Below are 19,834 nucleotides of genomic sequence, written 5' to 3'. Positions count from 1 at the left end.
GCGCGGGCCCGGCGGGGGCGCGGGGGCGCGGGGGCGCGGGGGGCGTCGCGGCAAAAGCGGGCCGGTCGCTCGCCTTCTCCCGTCGGGGACAAAAGGCGAGAACCGCGTCCCTGGGTGGGCTCGAACCACCAACCTTTCGGTTAACAGCCGAACGCGCTAACCGATTGCGCCACAGAGACGGCGCTGCGGCCCGCCGCCCCCTGGGCGTCTATGAGGCGCGCGCTCCCGGGAGGCCGCGCGCGGGCGGTGGCGGCGCGCGGGCGGCGCGGCGCGAGCCGGACTCCGAGCCACGGCGACCCCTGCCGCTTAGCCGAAATAGCTCAGTTGGGAGAGCGTTAGACTGAAGATCTAAAGGTCCCTGGTTCGATCCCGGGTTTCGGCAGCTGTTTTGGCGCCGCGGCTCTCGCCTTTCCTAGCCCAGAATGTAACCCATTCTGCGGATGAGCGGCAGGGCCGCTGGCCCCGGCCCACGGGGGGACGGGACAGGGCGCCACACCCCTGTCTCCGCCCTCAAGACCTTGATTCCAGCCCAAACGTGGACTCCACCCCAATTCCCAATACCCTTTAAAGGGCAGGAATAAAAGGCGCTTCTTGTCGCGAACACCCAAACCGGTGACATTCTTGCGATCCTGGATTTTACCCTTGGGGGAAACTGAGGCTCCCGCAGGCCAGCGCAGGCCAGCGGCAGGCAGGCCTCCCGGCAGGAGCCTTCCAGGCCCGCGCACCCCTGCTCCAAGTCCCAGGAGGGAGGAGAGGGACCTCCGCCCTCTCCCTCCCGCGCCCGGCTGGCCATGGAGCTGGACTTCCCAACTTACATCCACTTTGCATTTTAGGCTCCTTCGAGTCACAGAAAAGTTGCCCAGGGGTGGGGCTCCTGTGCACCCAACACCCAGTCCCCCACTGTTAGCTGCTGACACCGCCAGACACATTTGCTGCAATTCATGAACCAAAGTGCCTGTTACTGAAGTCTGAGCTTTCTGCAAGTTTTGTTTTCCCACAACATCCTTGCCCCATGAGGGAGGAGCCCTGGGGTCCGAGCCCCCAGCCCCAGCTGAACTTCGCTTCAAGAGACCTGAGAGTCGCCTCAGTGAATTGCCAATCCCACAGGAACCAAGGTGGAGCCTTTCCCAGCTGCGGGGGGCCGTGGGCGTGGTCAAGGCTGCTTGAAGGAGGCAGTGAGGTGGACAGGGAGGTCAGAGCCAGGCTTGGGGGGAGGGCCCCGCCATGGGAGGCCTGCTGGGGAGTGAGCTGGGTGAGCGGGCAGAGGGCGAGGGTCTGGGGAAGGGAGCAGAGACCTCGAGAAGGGACAGCACACACCAGGGGCCAGGTGCCGGGAACATGGACAGGAGGGCCCCTGAATCAGGGACAGCCTATTTCTTGTGCCACTGTGCCTCCCTGAGGTTTCAGATTCTTAGCCTGCAGTGAATAGTTTCTTTAAAGATTTTATTTGAGAGAGAGAGACAGCACTCGTGTGTGGGTATGAGCACGGGTGGGGGGCGCAGACGGAGAAGCAGACTCCACACTGAGCAGGGAGCCTGAGTGTGGACTCCATCCCCAAACCCCAAGATCATGACCTGAGCTGAAGGCAGATGCCCAACAGAGTAACCCATGCATCCTGTGAATTAGTTGTTTTTTTCTTTAAAGATCTGGGATTGAGCCCTACATCGGGCTCTCTGCTCCGCGGGAAGCCTGCTTCCTCCTCTCTCTCTCTCTGCCTGCCTCTCTGCCTGCTTGTGATCTCTCTGTCAAATAAATAAATAAAATCTTAAAAAAAAAAAAAAATCTTACTTTTTCCCCTTCAGTTGCTCTTTTTTTTTTTTTTTAAATTTGAAGGCTTTATTTATTTGACAGATCCCACATAGACAGAGAGGCAGAGAGAGAGGGGGAAGCAGGCTCCCCACTGAGAACCCGATATGGGGCTCAATCCCAGGACCCTAGGATCATGACCTGAGCAGAAGGCAGAGGCTCAACCCACTGAACCCCCCAGGCGCCCTAAAGACTTTACTCTTTAAAGATTTTATTTGGCAGAGAGCGAGCGAGGACACACAAGTACTTCGACGCGGGACTCGATCCCAGGACCCTGGCATCATGACCAAAGCCGAAGGTAGATGCTTCACTGACTGAGCCACCCAGGCGCCCCTAAAGATTTTAAGTAATTCTGTGCCCAACACCGGGCTCTAAATTACAACCCCAAGATCAAGAGTCAAACACTCCACCAGCTGAGCCAGCCAGGCCCCCCCCACTGCACCCCAGTGACTTCTTAAAAATCAGTTTTTAGATAAAACAATAGACTTGAAGAAGGGCCAAGGTATGTGCGATGACAATTCCCGTCTCAGGAAGCGGGAGTGACCACGGGTGCGGGGGCTGGGACCGCCGGCTTAGCAGGAGCCTCGGCAGGGCCTTGGGGTCCGGATGCGAAGCAGTTCAGAGAAGGGATGGGCATGGGGAGGGGGGAGGCAGGGGGGCCACACAGAGGCCAGCGAGCGGGACTGCAGAGGGAAGGGGCAGAGGTGCGGGCAGGGTGCGGGGGGCGGGGGGGGGGGGGTAGGCAAGCCCGCCCGGTTTGTGGTGAGGGGTGCTCCGGGCACTGAGCGAACGATGCAGGACGCTCGGCCCCCGCAGCACCCGGGACGGCTGCTGGAGAATGACCCGGCCTGAGAGTGGGAGCCGGGAGGAGGAGCCAGGGGCCAGGCGCTGGCTGCCTGCGGGAAGTCCGTCCCAGCTGCGCCTGCTTCTCCAGGGGCCCCCATTAGGCCACCAGCCGCTAGGCGGTGCCTGCCCCAGCGGCTTAGGACCAGCACCCTCAGGGTCCCCAGCAGGGCTTCGGAAGGCATTTAACGCGGGGGGGCCCCACGGGCAGACTGCACCGGCAGAGACGGCCCACGACAGCCGCCGGCCCCCACCACCACGGAGCCCCGGGTCCAGGATCGCAGCGCAGAGCACAGGGACTGAGCCGCCAGGCTCTCCCAGAAAGGGGCGAGGCCCACTTTGGAGACCATGGTGGGCTGCTCCAGTGGAGAGGGAGTGACCAAGCCGCCTGGCTTCGGGCTCCGTGGTAGGTAGGAACCATCCAGCCTCTGTGGTTCTCCCCACTCCCAGATTGGGGCAGGGTGGCCCAGGGACCCTGCAGGACACGTGCCCCCAAACCCGCCCTCCCAGGCCAGACTTCCCTGCCACACCTGGGAGGGTTCCTGAGCTGCAGCCTCTCCCCCTGCCCAGCTGGCCTGGGGTTCTCTGCACGTCTTGCCTGCTCAGAGGGCACCTTCTCGGGCCAAGCACACCTGCCCCCCCCTAAGCCCCTGCTCTAAGTGGCTGCTGTGGGGAGGGGTCCCTGGGGGGCGGAGAGGAGGGAAGTCTGCCACGTTCAGACACAGCAGCCCATCACCGGCTGGAGTGCTGCCGCCAGCCGGGGGTCTCCCCAGGAAACCCCGCACCCTGTGCTGACTGTGCTGTCTCCCAGCAGCTTCGAATAGAGTTCATTTGAGCGACAGGCCACAGAGCTTCCGTGACTGTGTGAGGACAGGCCACGCAGGTCTCTGCAGGCCAGGGCCTGGGCTGGGGATCCTCAGGCACCGGGGTGACCCACCAGCTGCCCCCTTTTCGGGGCCTGGGCAGGAACATGAGCCTGGCCTCCAAAGGCCTTGCTTCCGGAGGAGCCGTCGGCACAGACCCTCCCGTCCCCGCACCGTGACCCCGGCCACACACACGGGAACCACGACTGCTGCACTCAGGAGGTCCTAGGCCTCGGGACATGGATGCCAGGGCCTGGCTAGGAGAGCTGGACCAGAAGCAGCCACACGGAAAAATCCGCATGGACGGGGCAGGGCCGGGGGGGCTCGCACTGTGCTCAGGGCCCACACGGGACGGGGGGAAGCGGCCGCCGAGTCCCGCCACCCGCATTCTCCGGCACAGGGAACCGGGGCCTGCCTCGAGAGGAAGGAAACTCAGAAAGGCACGCGTGTTCTGAAGGAATCATTCATTATCAGGCTCTTTCTTAAAACTCCTCTTTAATATTGGATACAGTGCTTTTTAACATAAAAAAACAGCTGTGCACCTCACGTTAAACAGTACAGTCAGAAGTACTGGCATCCAGTAAAATAAAACATTTTTGTTCCAAACACCTTTCACAAAACTCTACCTTCCAAGAAAGCCAGGAAAAGCACACCCACGGATGAGCAGCGAGCACAGCCCGGGCCCCGGGCCTGCAGACTCCGCCCGCGGCCCCTCCGGTGTCAGCACCGCTGATTCCTTTCTTCCAGAAGCTGGTTATCAAATATTTCTTTTTCCCTTCAGAAAAGAGAAGGAGAGAACCTCATTTTAATGATTTATCTTGTCTCCAAATATGAAACAGAGGAGTCCGTGCTTTAGGGGGACAGAGTCTCCAGTCTGGGGCGATGCAAAGTTCTGGAGACAGAGGGTGGGGGTGTTTGCCTGATGGCAGGGGTGCTTCAGGCTGCTGCGCTGTGCCCTTGGAAATGGTTATGACGGGACGTTTTACATCACGTGCGTTTAACAATTTAAAAAAGGGTTTTTTAGAGGCGCCTGGGTGGCTCCGCGGCTCAGGCCCGGGGTCCTGGGATCGACCCCCGTGTCGGGCTCCCTGCTCAGCGGGAAGCCTTAGGGGCTCTGGGGGCCCCTTTCCCACTCCCTCTGCTTGTGCTCCCTCTCTCGCTGTGTCTCTGTCAAAAAAATAAAATCGTAAAAAAAAAAAAAAAGAACTTTTTAAGGAGTGTGAGCTATCCAACGGTCCTCGTCAACTCCCCGGTAAGAACGACACTAACCGGTATTTGGGGCACCCCCAGGCCAGGACCAGCGACAGCCACAAAGCACATGGATTCTGACAGTGGGCAAGTCCACGTGACTGTGCGGCTCGGGCAGAACACGAGGCCCAGGAGGCACCCCCCGTGCATCACCACGAGCTGAGAGGGAAGGAGCCGGATGGCTGTGGGGCGGGAATGGCCGACCGCCCGCAATGGGAGGCCACGTCCCCAGAATCTGGAGAAGGGAGCCTCTGCCATCACCAGCACGGCCCACGGCACTTCCACGTGCAGGCCCACAGCAGGTCAAGGGCAGTGGAAGGGCGTGCAGATGGACAGCCCTCCTCACAGGCACTACAGCCAGTCCCTCGGACGAGGAGGAGGAGGGCACTGCACCGGGGGGCGTGTGTGGGCTCCCACCCTGCTCCCCCAAGAACACTGTTCTGCATCTGGGAGTCGACGGCCAGACCACCGGGTCTCCCTGCAGCCCGGGGTCCTTGTGTTCCCGCTCGCCAGCTCATCATTCCCGCACACATGGGTTCCGCCAGATCGGCCCCGCAGGCAGCCTCCCCACCCACCGGGCGCTGCGGCCCACGGCACGCAGCAGGGCCCTCCCTGGGAAAGAGCGTGGCGTCCCGGGAGCTGCCTTTGCCGCCCGCCAGCCATGGCGGTGGGCTCGGCTGGCCCTGGACAGAGGCCCTAGCCTGTCACTCCGGCTGAGTCCTCGGCCAGCGCTCAGCAAGGCCTGGCAGCGAGCCCAGAGATGGGATTAGGGGCTCTGGGGGCCAAAAATCCCAGGGCGCCTAACCCCTCCGGCGGAAGAGAAACATCTTCATCACGGCATTCTTCCGACCAGCTAGGAGCGGCCTGGGGTGACTGCGGCCGTGTGGTCTGTGTTTTCTCAAACGGCCAGGGCCCTGGGCAAGGCGGAGAAAGCCCGGAATGCTAACAGGAGCCCCTGCAAAACGGGATTAGGCACAGCAGACCCGGCACATGCCCAGGGAGTGGCCCTGGAGGACTGCCTGCGGGCCGTGGCACAGGCCGGGCTGGGGTCCAGCTCCACCAGCTCTGAGCAGCTCGCGAATGTGCCCGAGGACGGAGCACCTGAACCCTGGCTTCCCTGCGTCCCTCTGGCAGCTCCTGGCCGAGGGCTTCTGCGCATGTTCAGCCGTGGGCGGTTTGTCCAGCCGGGGCACCTGGACCGGCGTGTCGGCCACAGGGTCCCCGCGCCCCGGCGCCCGGCACGAGGGAACGTGAGCCCTTCTGGACACACTGCCGCCGGTTTGGCAGCGGCGCCCCAAGCAGCCTACCGGTAGCTGAGGGACGGTCCTCTGAGATACTTCTCCTCAGCCGTCTTGTAATCCACAGCATCCACCGCCGCGATGGCGCAGATGATGGCCTGCAAGAGAGCAGAGGGCACTCAGCTGCGGCCAGCGGGCCCGTGCTGCCCGGGGCGCTCGAGGGACGCGTGTGGGGCCCGGCGCAGCGTCCGAGCGGCCTCCACAGACGCGGGTCCGGGACGTGTCTGCGTGCAGGGCCACCTCCGTGTGGCATGAGACGCGCTCTTAAGACAAGACACGAGAGCTCACGTCACTAAAAGCAGAGAACGAGACAGGACCAAAACCAACAAGCCCATCTGTGACAGTCTCGAAGTTTACTGTCCAAACAGCAGGAAAAAGAACAGCGGTCACCCCTGCACATGGCAAGTCTGACGCTGAAAATCCTCATGTGTGTCCTCAGAAAAAATAGAAAAACTCTGGTTGCTAAAAATGTGATTTTTTATTTTTCATTTTTTTTAAGATTTTATTTATTTATTTGACAGACAGAGATCACAAGCAGGCAGAGAGGCAGGCAGAGAGAGAGAGAGAGAGGAGGAAGCAGGCTCCCCGCTGAGCAGAGAGCCCGATGTGGGGCTCGATCACAGGACCCTGAGATCATGACCTGAGCTGAAGGCAGAGGCTTAACCCACGGAGCCATGCAGGCGCCCCAAAATGTGATTTAAAAAAAAAAGATTTTATTTATTTATTTGACAGATTTTATTTATTTATTTGCGAGCTAGGGAGCACAGGCAGGGGGAGCGGGAGAGGGAGAAGCAGGCTCCCACCAAGCAGGGAGCTCACCGCAGGGCTCTACCCCAGGACCCCGGGATCCTGACCTGAGCCGGAGACAGACGTCCCATGACTGAGCCCCCAGGCCCTCCGCACAGCGTTTCTTTTTTTTTTTTTTTTTTTAAAGATTTTATTTATTTATTTGACAGAGAGAAATCACAAGAGCAGGCAGGGAAGGGGGGAGAGAGAGAAGGAAGCAGGCTCTCTGCCGAGCAGAGAGCCCGACGCGGGACTCGATTCCAGGACTCTGAGATCATGACCTGAGCCGAAGGCAGCGGCTTAACCCACTGAGCCACCCAGGCGCCCCCGGCACAGCGTTTCTGAAGAGCCTGTGTGGGGCGTGTGGCGGCTCGGTGAGGGGGGGAGCCTGCGACTCTCGGTCCCAGGGTCGAGGGCTCTGGCCCCACGTTCAGTGTATAGGTCACTTAAGAATAAAATCTTAAAAATCAATCCGAGCCGTTCTGGCCTAGAACACAGCACCCTGTCTGCTCTGGGCACTGCTGACACAGGGCAGGTCACTCCCAGGCGGGGTGTCCCAAGCACTGTGGGGCTCGGCGGCACCTTGCCCCCCACCCAGTGAGAATCTCAGCCGTCCCCACACACGACCCGGACCCGGTGTCCCTGGGGCAAAACCATCCCTTCCTTCAAGACACGCTCCGGAGGACTCGGACGTAAGCAAGACGAGGACGGGGCAGCCGGAGCGACAGGCGGAGTGAGGCCGCCCTTCCGGCGGGGGTGGCACACGGGCTCCCGGCCCCAGCCGGCCTCCGCCCGAACGTCTTCGAAAGCTTTCAGTTCTGAAGGTGACGGGTAACTTTCCCCACACACACGCTCACAGTGCCCAGCAGCACCCCCTCTGACCTTCCAAACCACCAGCGGGGAAAAAAGAAAACAAAAAAGCCCCAAACCACCAGGGGAGTGCCGTGTGTGCTGCTGCCCAGCCGAACGCCGGCGGGCGCGTGCGGGAGAACCGCGGCTCCCTTTCCACAGCAGCATCTCCGCTGGAGACGTGTCCGCGTGCACCCGGGGACGCAGCGTGCACCTCTCGTCCCCCGGCACTGGCCACAGCGTCTACACAGCCGGGCCCTGTCCCCCTGCCCACAGAGCGGCCCGGGCAGGCACCGCACTTGGCGTGGCCGCGGCCTCCTGGGCCCACTTCGGGAAGACGCCAGCCCAGTGCCAATCCCGGCCCCCAGGGCCCCGGCCGCCAACCCCCAGCCGACCCCACGCCACAGCCCCGCCGCACACTCACTTCCGGCAGAAGAACGTCCAGGATGAAGCGGATCGTGTCGCCGCTGGCCCGCGCCGGCGCCCGGCCACCCGCCTCCTGGTACAGGCCCTGCAGGTACTTCACCACCACGTCCAGCTGCTGCTCGTCCTCCAGGTACGTCTCCACGCACGTCACATACTGACCCGACGCCAGGAACGTCTTCAGCCATCGGGACGGCTTCCGGTTCTTCAGGATGGCCCGCAGGTGGCCCTCGGCGCCCCTGGCTTTCACGATGTACTCCACCAGCTTCTGGTTGGCCCGGTCCCGGGCAGCCCGGGACCGGTCAGGGAGGACCTTCCTATAGGGCTGCCTCCTCCCCTGGGGGCTCCCCGCCACAGGCTCCTCGGGGTCCCCCTTGCTAAGCTGCGGAAACCTGGTCCCCAAGACGTCCTGCTGGATGGACTTGCGGACAGGATAACCTGCAGACGAGCGACACGGCCGTGAGCCCGCTGGCCTGTGTGGGAGGCTCCCTCTTCCCTTCGCCACGCCGCCTGGGGGCTCTGTGGGAGGGCCGTCCCCCGCCCACAGCTACAACCGCCAGGGTCCTGAGGGCTCCTCCTCTGAGAGGCCCCACGTCAGACCCCAGTGCAGCCCCCCGAGGAAGCACAGGCCCCTCCACCTCCACCCCGTGTGACCGGGGACGGCGGCGGGTGGCGGGACTATCCGTCTGACCACAACCCGGGCAGCAGAACGACGGCTGCAGAGCGCCGCCGCGCACACGTTTTGGAGACGAGGCCGGGCGCCCGCTGGGCTGCGGGGTCAGGCGGCAGTCAGGCTCGCAACAGGGCCCGGCCTCACCCAGACGCCTCCCCTTCTGAACCTCCGACTCAGAAAGCAGCCGCTTCACACCGCCAAGGAGCCGGCGGACTTACTTATGTCGGCCGCGTAGTATTCCAGGAAGGAGCCGGCGAAGGAACCGCAGCCTGCGGGAAGGCAGGAGAGGAGAGCCGCGCGCCACCGTCAGAGGCGGCGCTGGGGAACGGCCCAAGGGACGCGGGACTGGCGTGCCGGCCTCACGTCAGCCCCGTGCGGACCCCTTCCCGAGAGGGCCGACGGGACACCAACACTGCCGTCGGGGTGCAACCCGCCCCCGGGGCGCCCAGAAAATCCACGTCGGAACATTCCCGACGGCTGGACTTGGGGCAGACAGAAGCCAGCCCTGACTCAAAGCGAACTCCGCCTCCATTCACACCCAGTACCTCCATCTGTGCCCGGGTGCCAGCCCACCTGCCCCGTCGGGGACAAGACTGCCACGGGCCCAGGCCTGGAGGCCAAGGGAAACAGGCCTGCACTCCGCCCCCAGCCCCGTCCCTTTGTCCGAGGGCAGGCAGGGCCACGTACCGAGCCGGACCCTGTAGTCCGTGATCAGGGAGACGCACCAGCCGATGGCCTGGTCGAAGTCCTCCTTGGCCTCGTTCTGCACCAAGAGCGAGACAGCAGCTGTCGGCAAGGGGCCACGGGCTCCTCCGCTCCTGCTGGCAACCTCAGCCCCTGCGTCCAGACCACAGCGCTGGCAGGGGACCCCGTAAGGGGCTGCTGAGGACACACGGGGAACGCGCGGAGGCCCGGCTCTGGGGCCAGGGCTGCCCACACGCCGGGTCCTGGGGAACAGAGAGCTCTGGAACAGGAGAGCTGGGCCTCTGGAGCAGAGGAAGGAGCCCGGCACCCCATGTGCGGCTGACATCCCCAAACGAGACTCCGAAGTCCTACAAAGCAGATTCTTCCAAGAGCCGTGCCTGTGCCCCTGGCTTAGAACGGTGTTGGCTGAGCTGTGCCCTGTGGGGGTGCCCACCTAGACCTCAAGGTCCGCACCTGCAAACCAAGGACCACGCCCCCTCCCCACCCACTGCGAGGACCCCTGAGCTGGGACAGCGTCCCACCAGCCGAGATCCCTTTCTGATGTGACCGCCACGTCCTCCTGGCCCTTCCCGTGGCCACCCCACGTGGCAGGTGTGGGACGGGGACAGCAGGTGCTGCTGCTCTGTGCTCGGGAAAGCAGGGCTCAAAACCGCAACTGTGACACCAGGGCTGGTCCGTCAACACAGCCTGGGACGACCCCGTGGCTCCAGGAGGCAGTGCTCCTGCCACAGCAACAGCCCCCCAGGGATCCTGGCTTTTCTCGGGGAACAGGACGACGGGCGACGGGCACCACCTCAGCCCCTGGACTACGTGAGGCCACACGTCATCTTTGTCAGAGCTCACAGATCTGACTTTGGGACGTACAGACCTTAAAGCCAGATTCCTGCTGTCTCCCCCAGCCCCCACTTTGGGAAAGCTATCCAGATCCCTGAGAGTGGCCGTGGGGTTGGGGACGCCCCAGCCTGGAAGGTTGGGTGACCAGCTCTCCACGCTTGTGGGCTTATGCTTCAGGGCGCACGGAAGCACCGGAGGCCATAACCGGGCCTGGGCACGCTGGGCACCCAGCGCAGGCTGCGGCTCACAAGCTGCACTGAACGCTCTTACCACGGACGGACGGAAGCAGGACCACGTCACGGGACACGCACATCAGTGGAAGACAAGGCTGGGGCCCGGTGTGGGCGCCAACCTTCCCAGCCCCTGCCCACGCCACAGCCCGGCCTGCTGCGCTCAGGGAGACGGCTGCTGGGCAGAAGGCTTCCCGCAGGGCCTCCGCCCTCCAGCTCCCGGGCAGTCCACGTGCATGGAAGACAGTGACACGAAGCCAGGAACCCACTCACTGGGCTGGGACAAGAACTGCATGGCGGGGGGCGGGAGGCTAATGGACCCCTCCCCTCGGCTGGGTCCGTGCCGGAAAGCCGGCGTCACACCTCAAGGCTGCACAGACAGCGTGCGGAACGGACAAGCACCTCATGGCTTACAGGCTCGGTGTAAGATCAAGAGCTGACGAGAGCACCTTAGGGGACTCGGCGACCGGCAAGCCCAGGAAGCTCCCTGTGGGGTGTCCACCAAGCACTCCGCCCCCCCGTGCAGGCCCGCTGTGTCCACGGCACCGCGCAGGGACACCCTCTGAACGATCACCCACATCAAGACACCAGCCTTGCACCCAAGCACCCCATCCTCTGTGCCTAGTCAGTGGGGGCTTGGCCAGCGACCTCCCAGGGCCGTGGTGGTCCCCACCAGGAACGCCCGGAGCCGGGCCAGCAGACCAGTCCCGTGGCGGCGCACCTCTCTAAGGCACGACCCACGGCGCACGTACCAGAAGAGCCTGTTTCTCTTTGCAGTCGAAGTGCTTCAATCTCCTGAGAGACACCGTGATGCTGGGAAGAGGGAGATGAAGGTTAACACAGGGTGAGTCAGGATGAGTTTCCTCCGACGGAACCAGTGGGACCCGTGGGGGCCTCTGCCACCAACCAGCAGCCCGAGGGAGCCCCCGAGACAGGCCCCACGGGACCGGGCAGGGGCCGCCACATGGGACACGCACACCCTGGCCGCCCGTGGGAGATGGAGGCGGCACCCGGGGCCCAGAGGGTCCAAAACGTGTTTGCAAGTGCCCCTGAGCAGACGGGCATTTCCATCCAAGGATTACGGCCTGGCGGCAAACGAGCAGACAAATATGCCAACAACAGAACTGGCGGCGGCAGGGCTGCTCACAGCACCCGGCACAACCGGGTTGGAACACAGTTTGCGGGGAAGGGGTGGGGGCCGCCGAGCGTCGAACGAGGCAAATAAAGCTTGGGAAACTGGACGGTCTGAGCGGTCCCCTTCAACACAGCCTCTGGATTCCTCTTCCAGGAGAGCTGGATCGCAGGGGGCACGTGAGACCATCCCGGCCCTGGGCCCAGGCTCCCCACCATCCCGGCACCCCCAAGCTAGCAGGACTTCACCCGCCAAGCGTTTCCCGAGAGCACAGACAGCTGGATTACCCTCTCCCTTTGGGGTCCATGTGCCCCTCGATAAAGAGCACACTGGCTTTCTTCTCTCTTCGCCGGACGCTCTTGACCTGTTGGGAAACCCAAGAAAACAGAGCATCAGGAACCCAGAAGAGGCCAGGGCTTTGAGCCACCTTCCTGACCTTTCTCCACTGCACAGGCTGGCATGCGGCCGGCACGGGACAAGGAATGCTGCTGGCCGGGGTGGGGGTGGGGGGGGCAACGACACGGGACGACACCAAGGCCAAGCCCCCAGGCTCGGAGGCTCAGACAGCGCCCCTCCTGCCACAGGCACACTCTGTGCTCGCACACAGCAGAACCACGCAGCACTCGGTTGTGTTCCCGCTCGTAACAGAAAGACCCAACCCTGTGCCGCCTGCCGCCTCGCACTCGACCACACGACTGTCTCCTGACTCAGCAGAACGGGCTCACTCCGGTTTGTGGGATGAGCAAAGTGAGCTCAGGCAGGTAGGACCAACCGAGGACACCGAGGCAGCCGTGCCGGACTCAGCCCAGCCTCCGGCCCAGCGCCCCCCAGGAACCTGTGACTTTGGAGATCCGTTCCCCAGCAGGTCCCCAGGGAACTGGTGAAACTGAGGAGGGGCTAGGAAAAGGGTGCCAGCGCAGGGGACAGGAGCATCTGCCATGAAGCAAGCTGAAGGGAGCCCGGGACCCCGATCAATGACCCCCACCATGGTGCAGACGCTGCACAGACCCCCACTGCATCTGCACGTCGGCTGAAGCTGCCCTTCTGCCCAGCGAGCAAGGTGTGGACGCCAGCCCTGCGTCACTACAGCCAGTCGGCCCATCGGAGGCGGCCATGCTGCCCACCGGAGGTCAGCCCCACGGCAACGGCAGTGTCTCCCGCTCCTGCAAACAGCTCTCCAAGTTCAACGTCACCGTCTCTCACTACAAATTAAAGCCCGAGAGCAGGAGCCGTCGGAACGCCGTCTACGGGGGGTCGGACACCACATGAAGGGTGGGAAGCTGGCACGCTGCCTTGGCTAGGTGTCCGGACAGCCCGCACTGGCCGGGTGCACGGAGAAAGCAGAGCTGGAAAAGCTCAACGCGCTGAGGCCCACCACCGCGGCCACACAACCGATCCCCACCCTGGAGTCGGAGAAACTTCCAAGCTCCCGCGGAGAAGCTCCCGCAGGACGAAGCCTCAGGCACACGGTTAGACACCAGCAAGTTGCAGACACTTTTTAGGCAGTTTCCTGAGCTGCTCGGTTTAGATCGGCGCTAGGACTCTCACGCTCAACTGTGCCAAAACGGTCGAACTCCCCTTACTCAGGTTCCTGTCTGCAGAAGCCCTGCTTAGAATCACGAGGCTGTCGGTTTCTCCCAGGAAAGAACTCCCCCGGGGTCCAGCTGACATGAAGGGGGCGAGAGAGCAGGCGCACGGGGCCTTGAGTGGGTGCCCGAGGCCGCCGGAGCTTACCACTGCTGGCCAGAAGGGGTATTTCTGGTGCTTCAGCCAGACTAGCATTCCCACTTCAAACGAGCGCGGCTCTGGAATTAAGGACAAAGACATGAACAGTAAGTCACATCCGCAGCACTCACTTCACGCAACAAATAAAAAACACAGGAGGAGCCTGCTTAGACCGGACGCTCGAAGCCTGGTCAGAGGTCCCCACGGTCGCAAGGCGGTCTCACGACAACGCTGGCGCCTGAGTGTGGGGGACACGCGCGCTGCTGAGCGGGGACACGCCAGGGTCAACTCGGTACCGCCTTGGCCACTACTCTACCATCGCAAATAACTCCAGGTCCGTTTTTTTAAAAGGAGAGAAGCACATAAACCCCAACAGAAGCAGCAAATTCCAGGGCACCTGGGGGCCCAGTCAGTGAAGCAGCTGCCTTTGGCTCAGGTCTGATCCCAGGATCCTGGGATGGAGCCTGCACCGGGGTGGGGGTGGGGGTGCGTCCCTGCTCGGTGGGGAGCCTGCTTCTTCCTCTCCCTCTGGACCCTCCCCTGCCCGTGCGTTCTGCCAAATAAATAAAGTCTGGGGGGGGGGGGAGAGGCAATTTCCTAGGAAGCTCATCAGAGATAAAATTATTTCAAAAATTATCTCTTATTTCAAAAAGAGAAAAAAAAAGCGGATTACCAAAACCATCACCCAGTGACCAGCCGATTACAACCGACCAGAACAAGACTTCCAACCAAACACAGAACTGCAGAACAAGTAACCTGCACGCTCAACAACGAGGTAACGAAAGCAGACCCGAGAGGCTGCTTGTCCAAGCGGAGACAAGCGGACCCCGTTCCCGCAGTGCCCTGGCTGCCGGCGGGGCCGCAGGCAAGGTCTGCAGACGGGCGAGCGTGCGGCTAACGTGCAAAGGGCGGTCATCTGTCTGGTGAGAAATGTTTGGTTTTTAAGAGAACCGTCAGGGCCCCATGAACACAAACAGGTCATGGGAACACCCAGACGTCAGGCTGCCAGGGGCATGGGGACAAGACGAAATCAAGTGGAAGCAGAAAGCAGGGGGTTCCTCGGGGCTGTGGTGACCTGGCCTCTCGCCGTGGAAGAAGGCGCCGTGTCCGTCCCACTCTGGGGAGCTGAGCCCGCAGAGCCCGGCAGGCGTGGAAGCGTCTAGCTCCCCCTGACAGTGGGGGGGGTGTGTGCTAGGGGAGGAACAAGCGTTGGCCGCCAAGCATAATCAGAAGACCATAGGCCAGCGCGCCGCGTGTCGAGTTACTCTCAGGGACGGTAAGGAAACGCACGTGCGTCAGCGCAGAACCAGAGGCGGACACAGTGTCGGCCACGGGAGCCGAGGCACAAGGGCGCGCCCTGCCCTTCGGTCTCCCCTCGGAGGAGAGGTCCCCCAGCTCCCACGTGTTATCTTGGACCATCTCACGGGTCCGTAATCATCCCGTAACGACAGGCTAAAACACTCCAGAGTGTGTCGAGACAAACAGTGGGCGAGTCTGAAAACAAAACTCATTCCAAATCATCCACGCCACGAAAGACACCAAGCAGTGGTCGGTCGCTGGTTCGGGATCTTGGGTCTGCATCTCCGGTCCTTCCACAAAGAGGGCCGGGGGGGGGCGCACCGGCATGTGGGCTCTGGTGCGGACAGCGTGTGCGTGTGGGAGGGGGTGCTGGGGCCCCGCTGCCTCAGGCCGGAGACCCTGCGTCTCTGGACAGACACGCACCTGACACCCCCAAAGGTCTGGAGGCAGCGCCAGGCCACACCCGCACTGGACCCAGCACTCCGCTCGGCCGTCCTCCCCTCCCAGGAGACACGACGACACGTCCAGGGAGCAGCGTGCCGGCACGGAGGGCTGGTCGGTCTCCTCCCGGGGAGACCCTCTTCCCTCTCAGCGCTTCCCCTTACGACGGAGGCCGGAGCTGTGGGTGCGGCAGCAGAACCGCGCGGCAGGAAGGCCGGCCGCCTCCGCCCAGGGGAGCCGCACGAGCGGACCCACTGCTGCCCCGCACTTACCGTGGTAAAGGAGGATCCGGGGCGGCTCCTCGTCGTCCTCATCTTCCTCCAGGACGGAGCGAATGGGATTCAGCTCCACGGACTCTCCAGACGACTGGCGGTCTGCCAACGGTGCCAGATTCAACCTTCGCCGTCACCGGCTCAGGGACCCAGCCCAAGAAACACATTTCCTGACACGCGACCATCCACGCAAACAGAAAAGATCGCACGTCGCAGACGCCCGCACCGCCAGATGCGAGGGGGCCGCCCCCGACCCAGGTGCGCTTACAGGAGAAACACACCGGTCGAAGAGGACGGGGGGAGGCCGCCACGTCCCCGAAAGGGGCAGGCGCCCAGGGGGCAGTCTAGGCAGAGCGAGGGCAGGGCCGGGGCAACGGGGGGGGGGGGGACGCGGGGACAGGCTGTGGCTCATCTCCCTGTGCCTCCGCACGTGCCGGGACGAGTGTAAACACACATTTAAATTCAAGGCAGAAACCCGAGCACGTGTAGCCAGTGGGCCTGGAGGCAGGAAGCCGAGAGAAACGGACCGTTCTCAGCAGCGTGAAGACAGAGGGACACCGCCACGTTCACAGGAAGGGAGCCCCTGCGCGCGGCCAGCCGCGCACACGAGCACGCCTCTGCAGGCCTCGCGCAAGTCGGGAGACTCAGACTGCTCTGCGTCTAACTCCGCTCACAAGCCAGTCCGTCACTTCTGGGATTCCCGCCCGATCAGAGGCCCAGCCCCCCGGGAGAGCCTCCAGTGCCCCCCGCCCCAGCCCATTCGGAACCAAAAAACCCAAGGATTTGAGACTAGTCCTAATTACAATCCCGTGGGAGGGAGACAGAAAGGAACTGGGCAACCTGCGCCTCTATTTTGATCAGGAGAAAAACCACGCGAGTGGGGGCTCCCGGGTGGCTCAGTCGTTAAGGCTCTGCCTTCAGCTCAGCTCATGATCCCAGCGTCCTGGGACTGAGCCCCGCATCGGGCTCCCTGCTCAGCGGGAAGCCTGCTTCTCCCTCTCCCACTCCCCCTGCTTGTGCTCCCTCTCTCGCTCTGTGTCTGTCAAGTAAATAAGTAAAATCTTAAAAAAAAAAAAAATCCCGCGCGTGCCCGACCCACATCAGCCCTGGGAGAAGCCAGGTCCGCCCTCCGCCAGCAGAAGCACCTCCGGGCCGCAGACCCTTACCTTCCTCCACCAGGATGTGAAGATCACGCGGCTCCTCCGCAGCACGGGGGCCCGGCAGGCCGAGTTCGCCCGCGCTGCGCAGGCCTGTGCAGCCCCTGGGCCCCTGCCTGGGCACTGCCCCCGGCTCCAGCTGCGGGGCGGGCAGCCTCTGGCTGCCATCTGGGCACAGCCGCTTGGCGGGGCGCTCCAGGGTCGGGAGCCCATCAGGGCTGTGCAAAGGCAATCCCGGGTCTCGCGCTTTGGCCCAAAGACCCTCCTCCCGGACGCCGGGAGGTGAGCGGGGGCGCGGCGGGCTGCTCTCCTTCCCACCGTCTCCCTCCGAGAGCGCACTTGCTCTCTCACCCAGGCCAGGCTCTGGTGCTAACTTCCTCCCCCTTGGCCTCGGGGCTGTCCGCCTTCTGCAGCGCGCTCTCGATCCACTGCCCTGCAGAGAGGCAGCTCTGGCCGAGGGGGCCGCCACGGCTCGCAGGCTCTCACTTTTCCCGAGCTCCTCCTTGTGGGCCACTTGGCGCCTGGAGTCCTGCCTACAAGTGGGTGCAGCCACCAGCCTTGGGTGTGCACGTTCCCGCCTCTGAAGTCCAGAACTGCTCGGCACGGCTTCCTGGAGACCCGAAGAGCCGGGGTCACAGAGAGAAGAGGCCGGATCCGCAGACTTCCCTCCGGAGGACAGAGCGGTTCTTCCTTCCCTCGAAGAGCTCTCTCGAGGCAACGCGGCTCTCTGGTTGAGAATGTCCAGAGCCACTCGAAGTGAGCGTCTGTAGGCCAGCTCCTCCAGGGGCTCGGCACGAACCGCATCCTGGGAGGCTGCAGGGCGAGAAGCACACAGAGCCTGGGGACGGGCGGGCGCTGGCACGGCCGCCAGACCATGGCCGCCTAGGGCTGACGCGGGCTGTCACACCTGAAGGGCGGACCGACCCTTCTCGGCTCCCCGTTCTCCCGGGGCAGGACGAGGCCACAGAACCATGGCTATTGTTCTCTGTTCTGGCTGCCGGTCCTGCTTTCCAAAAACAAACCGACCGACCACAACCGGACTGCGTGCGTTCCAGGATAAACTGCCCCAGGTCACAGGAAGACACGGCAGCCAACGGACCCGACATCTCCCAGGTCCTCCCAGCCTCGCGGTTCCAACTTCAGTCGGGCTCAAACCCTTGCCGGCTCCGTGACGACCTGACCTGGCAGCGTGTTCTCGGGCAGAGCAGGTGGGGGCTGGCCGATGGACGGGGCCCACTGGGGGCCGGTGGACTGTCCGTACTCCTGCGGGAGGGCGCTTCCAGGCCAGAGAGGAGCACCAGGGCCTGGAGCGGCGAGGGCCGCTACGGATGCATCGACGCCCCCCGCCCTACACGGGCAGCAGAGTTTATGGGGACGAGATGCTGGGCACAACGGCACAGCCCAGCGGGCACACGCCCTCCACAGCCTCCTCCCAGGCTTCTCGATCAGACCCTCCCAGGCCCCCAGCCCTCGCACAACCAGAGCGAACCCAGAGGAGTGTCTTGGAGGCGGAGGCTGAGGCTGCCTGGGGTGCGCCGGGTGGATGCCGCTTTGAACAAAAGCGGTCTTTCGGAACGCAGAGGAAAATGGACCCTGTCTTACACACACCCCCGGAAGGGCTCCCGGTCCGTCTTTCCAGGACCCTCCCAGCGCTTGGGACAGGGGGTGTGCACCCCGGGCTGAGGCGGCAGAAACCCCGTCTGCATAGATTGGCGGAGCCCCCCCCCCCCCCGTGCGCTCAGCACCACGGAAAAACAAGGGGGTGGGCGCGGGCGAGGAGAGCCCGGCAGGCCGTGGGCACCAACATCGATGCTGGCCACACGGTCCTTCCCCAGGGCTCAGCTGAAGAATTTAAACACGTGAGCCCTGCTCCAAAACCCGTTCTGTGGGGTGGCAGGGCAGGGAGCGGCTCCCATCCCCTCAGGGAGGCAAACGCACCCTGGAGGCCGGGGACCCCAGCGCTCGTGGCTGGCTGTGCCGGGACTCCAGAACAGGACCGGCTGGGGCAAACTCGAGGAGGGTTAACAACAGAGACCCTTTTCTTCCTGTCCTTCAGCTCAGGGTACCCTGGGACCAGGGTCCTCCCCTTCCCCCGCCCCGGTCTCTTTGTGAGGCAGACGCGCTCTTACCCAGGGACGAGGCTATGCGTTCGATGTGCGCCGTCTTCAGCGTTTCCACGTCTGTGCTCCTCACCTCAATCCTGCAGGGACAGGAACGCCAGTCATCCGCCACCGGCCAAGGCCACGAGGACATTTTCAAACAGGGTTTTCTCTCGACGACAAAAGAACTGGATTCCTTTTCTACATTCTCAACCTTCCACTTAAACCAAAACTCACAGCCAACCGGGAGTTCACGCGCCTGAAGGCAGCGGCAGCAACGACCCTGGTGAGTTTTTTTTCTTTTAAGACAGAAAAGGTTGGCTGGGCTTAAGAGTGAAAATGAATTCAAATTGCGCCTTTTCTGAGTCAAATTCTACTTTCAACTGCAGGAATACCTCCTTTGTTAGGTTCTCAGAGTAGATGATAATGTCCCTAAAAGCTGTTTACAACCCAGCGTGTGTGTTCTGGCTTAAAGAGAGGCACTTTCCCTTTAAACTTGAGTATTCGCGTGGCAGGGAAGGTGTGAGCCGGGACTCAGCACGCTGAGGCCGCCGCCCCAGGAGGAGGTTTTGGTTTTGTTCTCTCTGAGCTGGGGATCCTACCCTCAGACACAGCCATCCTGCAGCTACGTGATCTGCGCATTTTAATCATCCCGGGTCATGTCACCTCTTCCATCTCCAGGTGATCAAGACCAAAAGACCTATGTGCTTCACAGCGCCGGGAGGCGGCCCCGGGCGCCCAACGGCCGCCCCCGTTAGACGGACAGGCCGACACATCAAACATGTCAAGAGGGCCGGCCCTCTCCCCGGTTTCTGAGAGAAAGACACACATCTGCGGGAAGGAACCATCCTCAGGTGAACCCCAGCAAGGGATCCCCCCACCCCCGGGTGTGGTTCAATTTCTGCTCGGGTCCCACAGAGCACCTCACAGGGACCTTCAACAAAGAACCAACAAAAACCCCCACCCCCAGTGTTTCCCTCCGAGACTGTTTCCACCGTTACTACGAATCTGTTACAACAAACGAAAAACTTATCAGCTCCTAGGGACGAACTTCACTTTTGTCCGCCCTGCAGCAGGAGAAAGCCCGCTGGGAAGAAAATGCTCAAAAACCCCACAACATTTGGGGCTCCTGGACAGCTTGGTGGGCTGGG

General features: G+C 62.8%; 1 protein-coding gene and 2 non-coding genes across 4 annotated transcripts in view; 1 reads left to right on the top strand and 2 right to left on the bottom strand.

The window, feature by feature from the left end:
• Positions 1-105: 105 nt before the first annotated feature.
• TRNAN-GUU (transfer RNA asparagine (anticodon GUU)) lies at positions 106-179 on the bottom strand. Its single transcript has one exon. It is a non-coding gene; the product is annotated as a tRNA-Asn (tRNA).
• Positions 180-309: 130 nt separating this feature from the next.
• TRNAF-GAA (transfer RNA phenylalanine (anticodon GAA)) lies at positions 310-382 on the top strand. The gene has a single exon. It is a non-coding gene; the product is annotated as a tRNA-Phe (tRNA).
• A 3,606-nt stretch (positions 383-3,988) lies between these two features.
• The window catches only part of PWWP3A (PWWP domain containing 3A, DNA repair factor), an 18,889-nt gene continuing 3,043 nt past the window's right edge, over positions 3,989-19,834 (bottom strand). For both annotated transcript variants that reach the window (XM_059388475.1, XM_059388476.1), the window contains exons 4-14: positions 18,714-18,784; positions 16,594-17,397; positions 15,428-15,529; positions 13,425-13,495; positions 11,978-12,054; positions 11,311-11,371; positions 9,477-9,552; positions 9,008-9,058; positions 8,118-8,554; positions 6,068-6,156; positions 3,989-4,287 (exon numbers count right to left, since the gene is read on the bottom strand). In XM_059388475.1, coding sequence (XP_059244458.1) covers positions 4,233-4,287; positions 6,068-6,156; positions 8,118-8,554; positions 9,008-9,058; positions 9,477-9,552; positions 11,311-11,371; positions 11,978-12,054; positions 13,425-13,495; positions 15,428-15,529; positions 16,594-17,397; positions 18,714-18,784 — 1,894 coding nt within the window. In that variant the 3' untranslated portion in view covers positions 3,989-4,232. The remainder of the gene's footprint in view (positions 4,288-6,067; positions 6,157-8,117; positions 8,555-9,007; positions 9,059-9,476; positions 9,553-11,310; positions 11,372-11,977; positions 12,055-13,424; positions 13,496-15,427; positions 15,530-16,593; positions 17,398-18,713; positions 18,785-19,834) is intronic.

The sequence above is a fragment of the Mustela nigripes genome, chromosome 2 (assembly GCF_022355385.1).
Source record: "Mustela nigripes isolate SB6536 chromosome 2, MUSNIG.SB6536, whole genome shotgun sequence".
Taxonomy (NCBI): domain Eukaryota; kingdom Metazoa; phylum Chordata; class Mammalia; order Carnivora; family Mustelidae; genus Mustela; species Mustela nigripes.
This window is presented reverse-complemented; position numbering and strand designations above follow the sequence as displayed.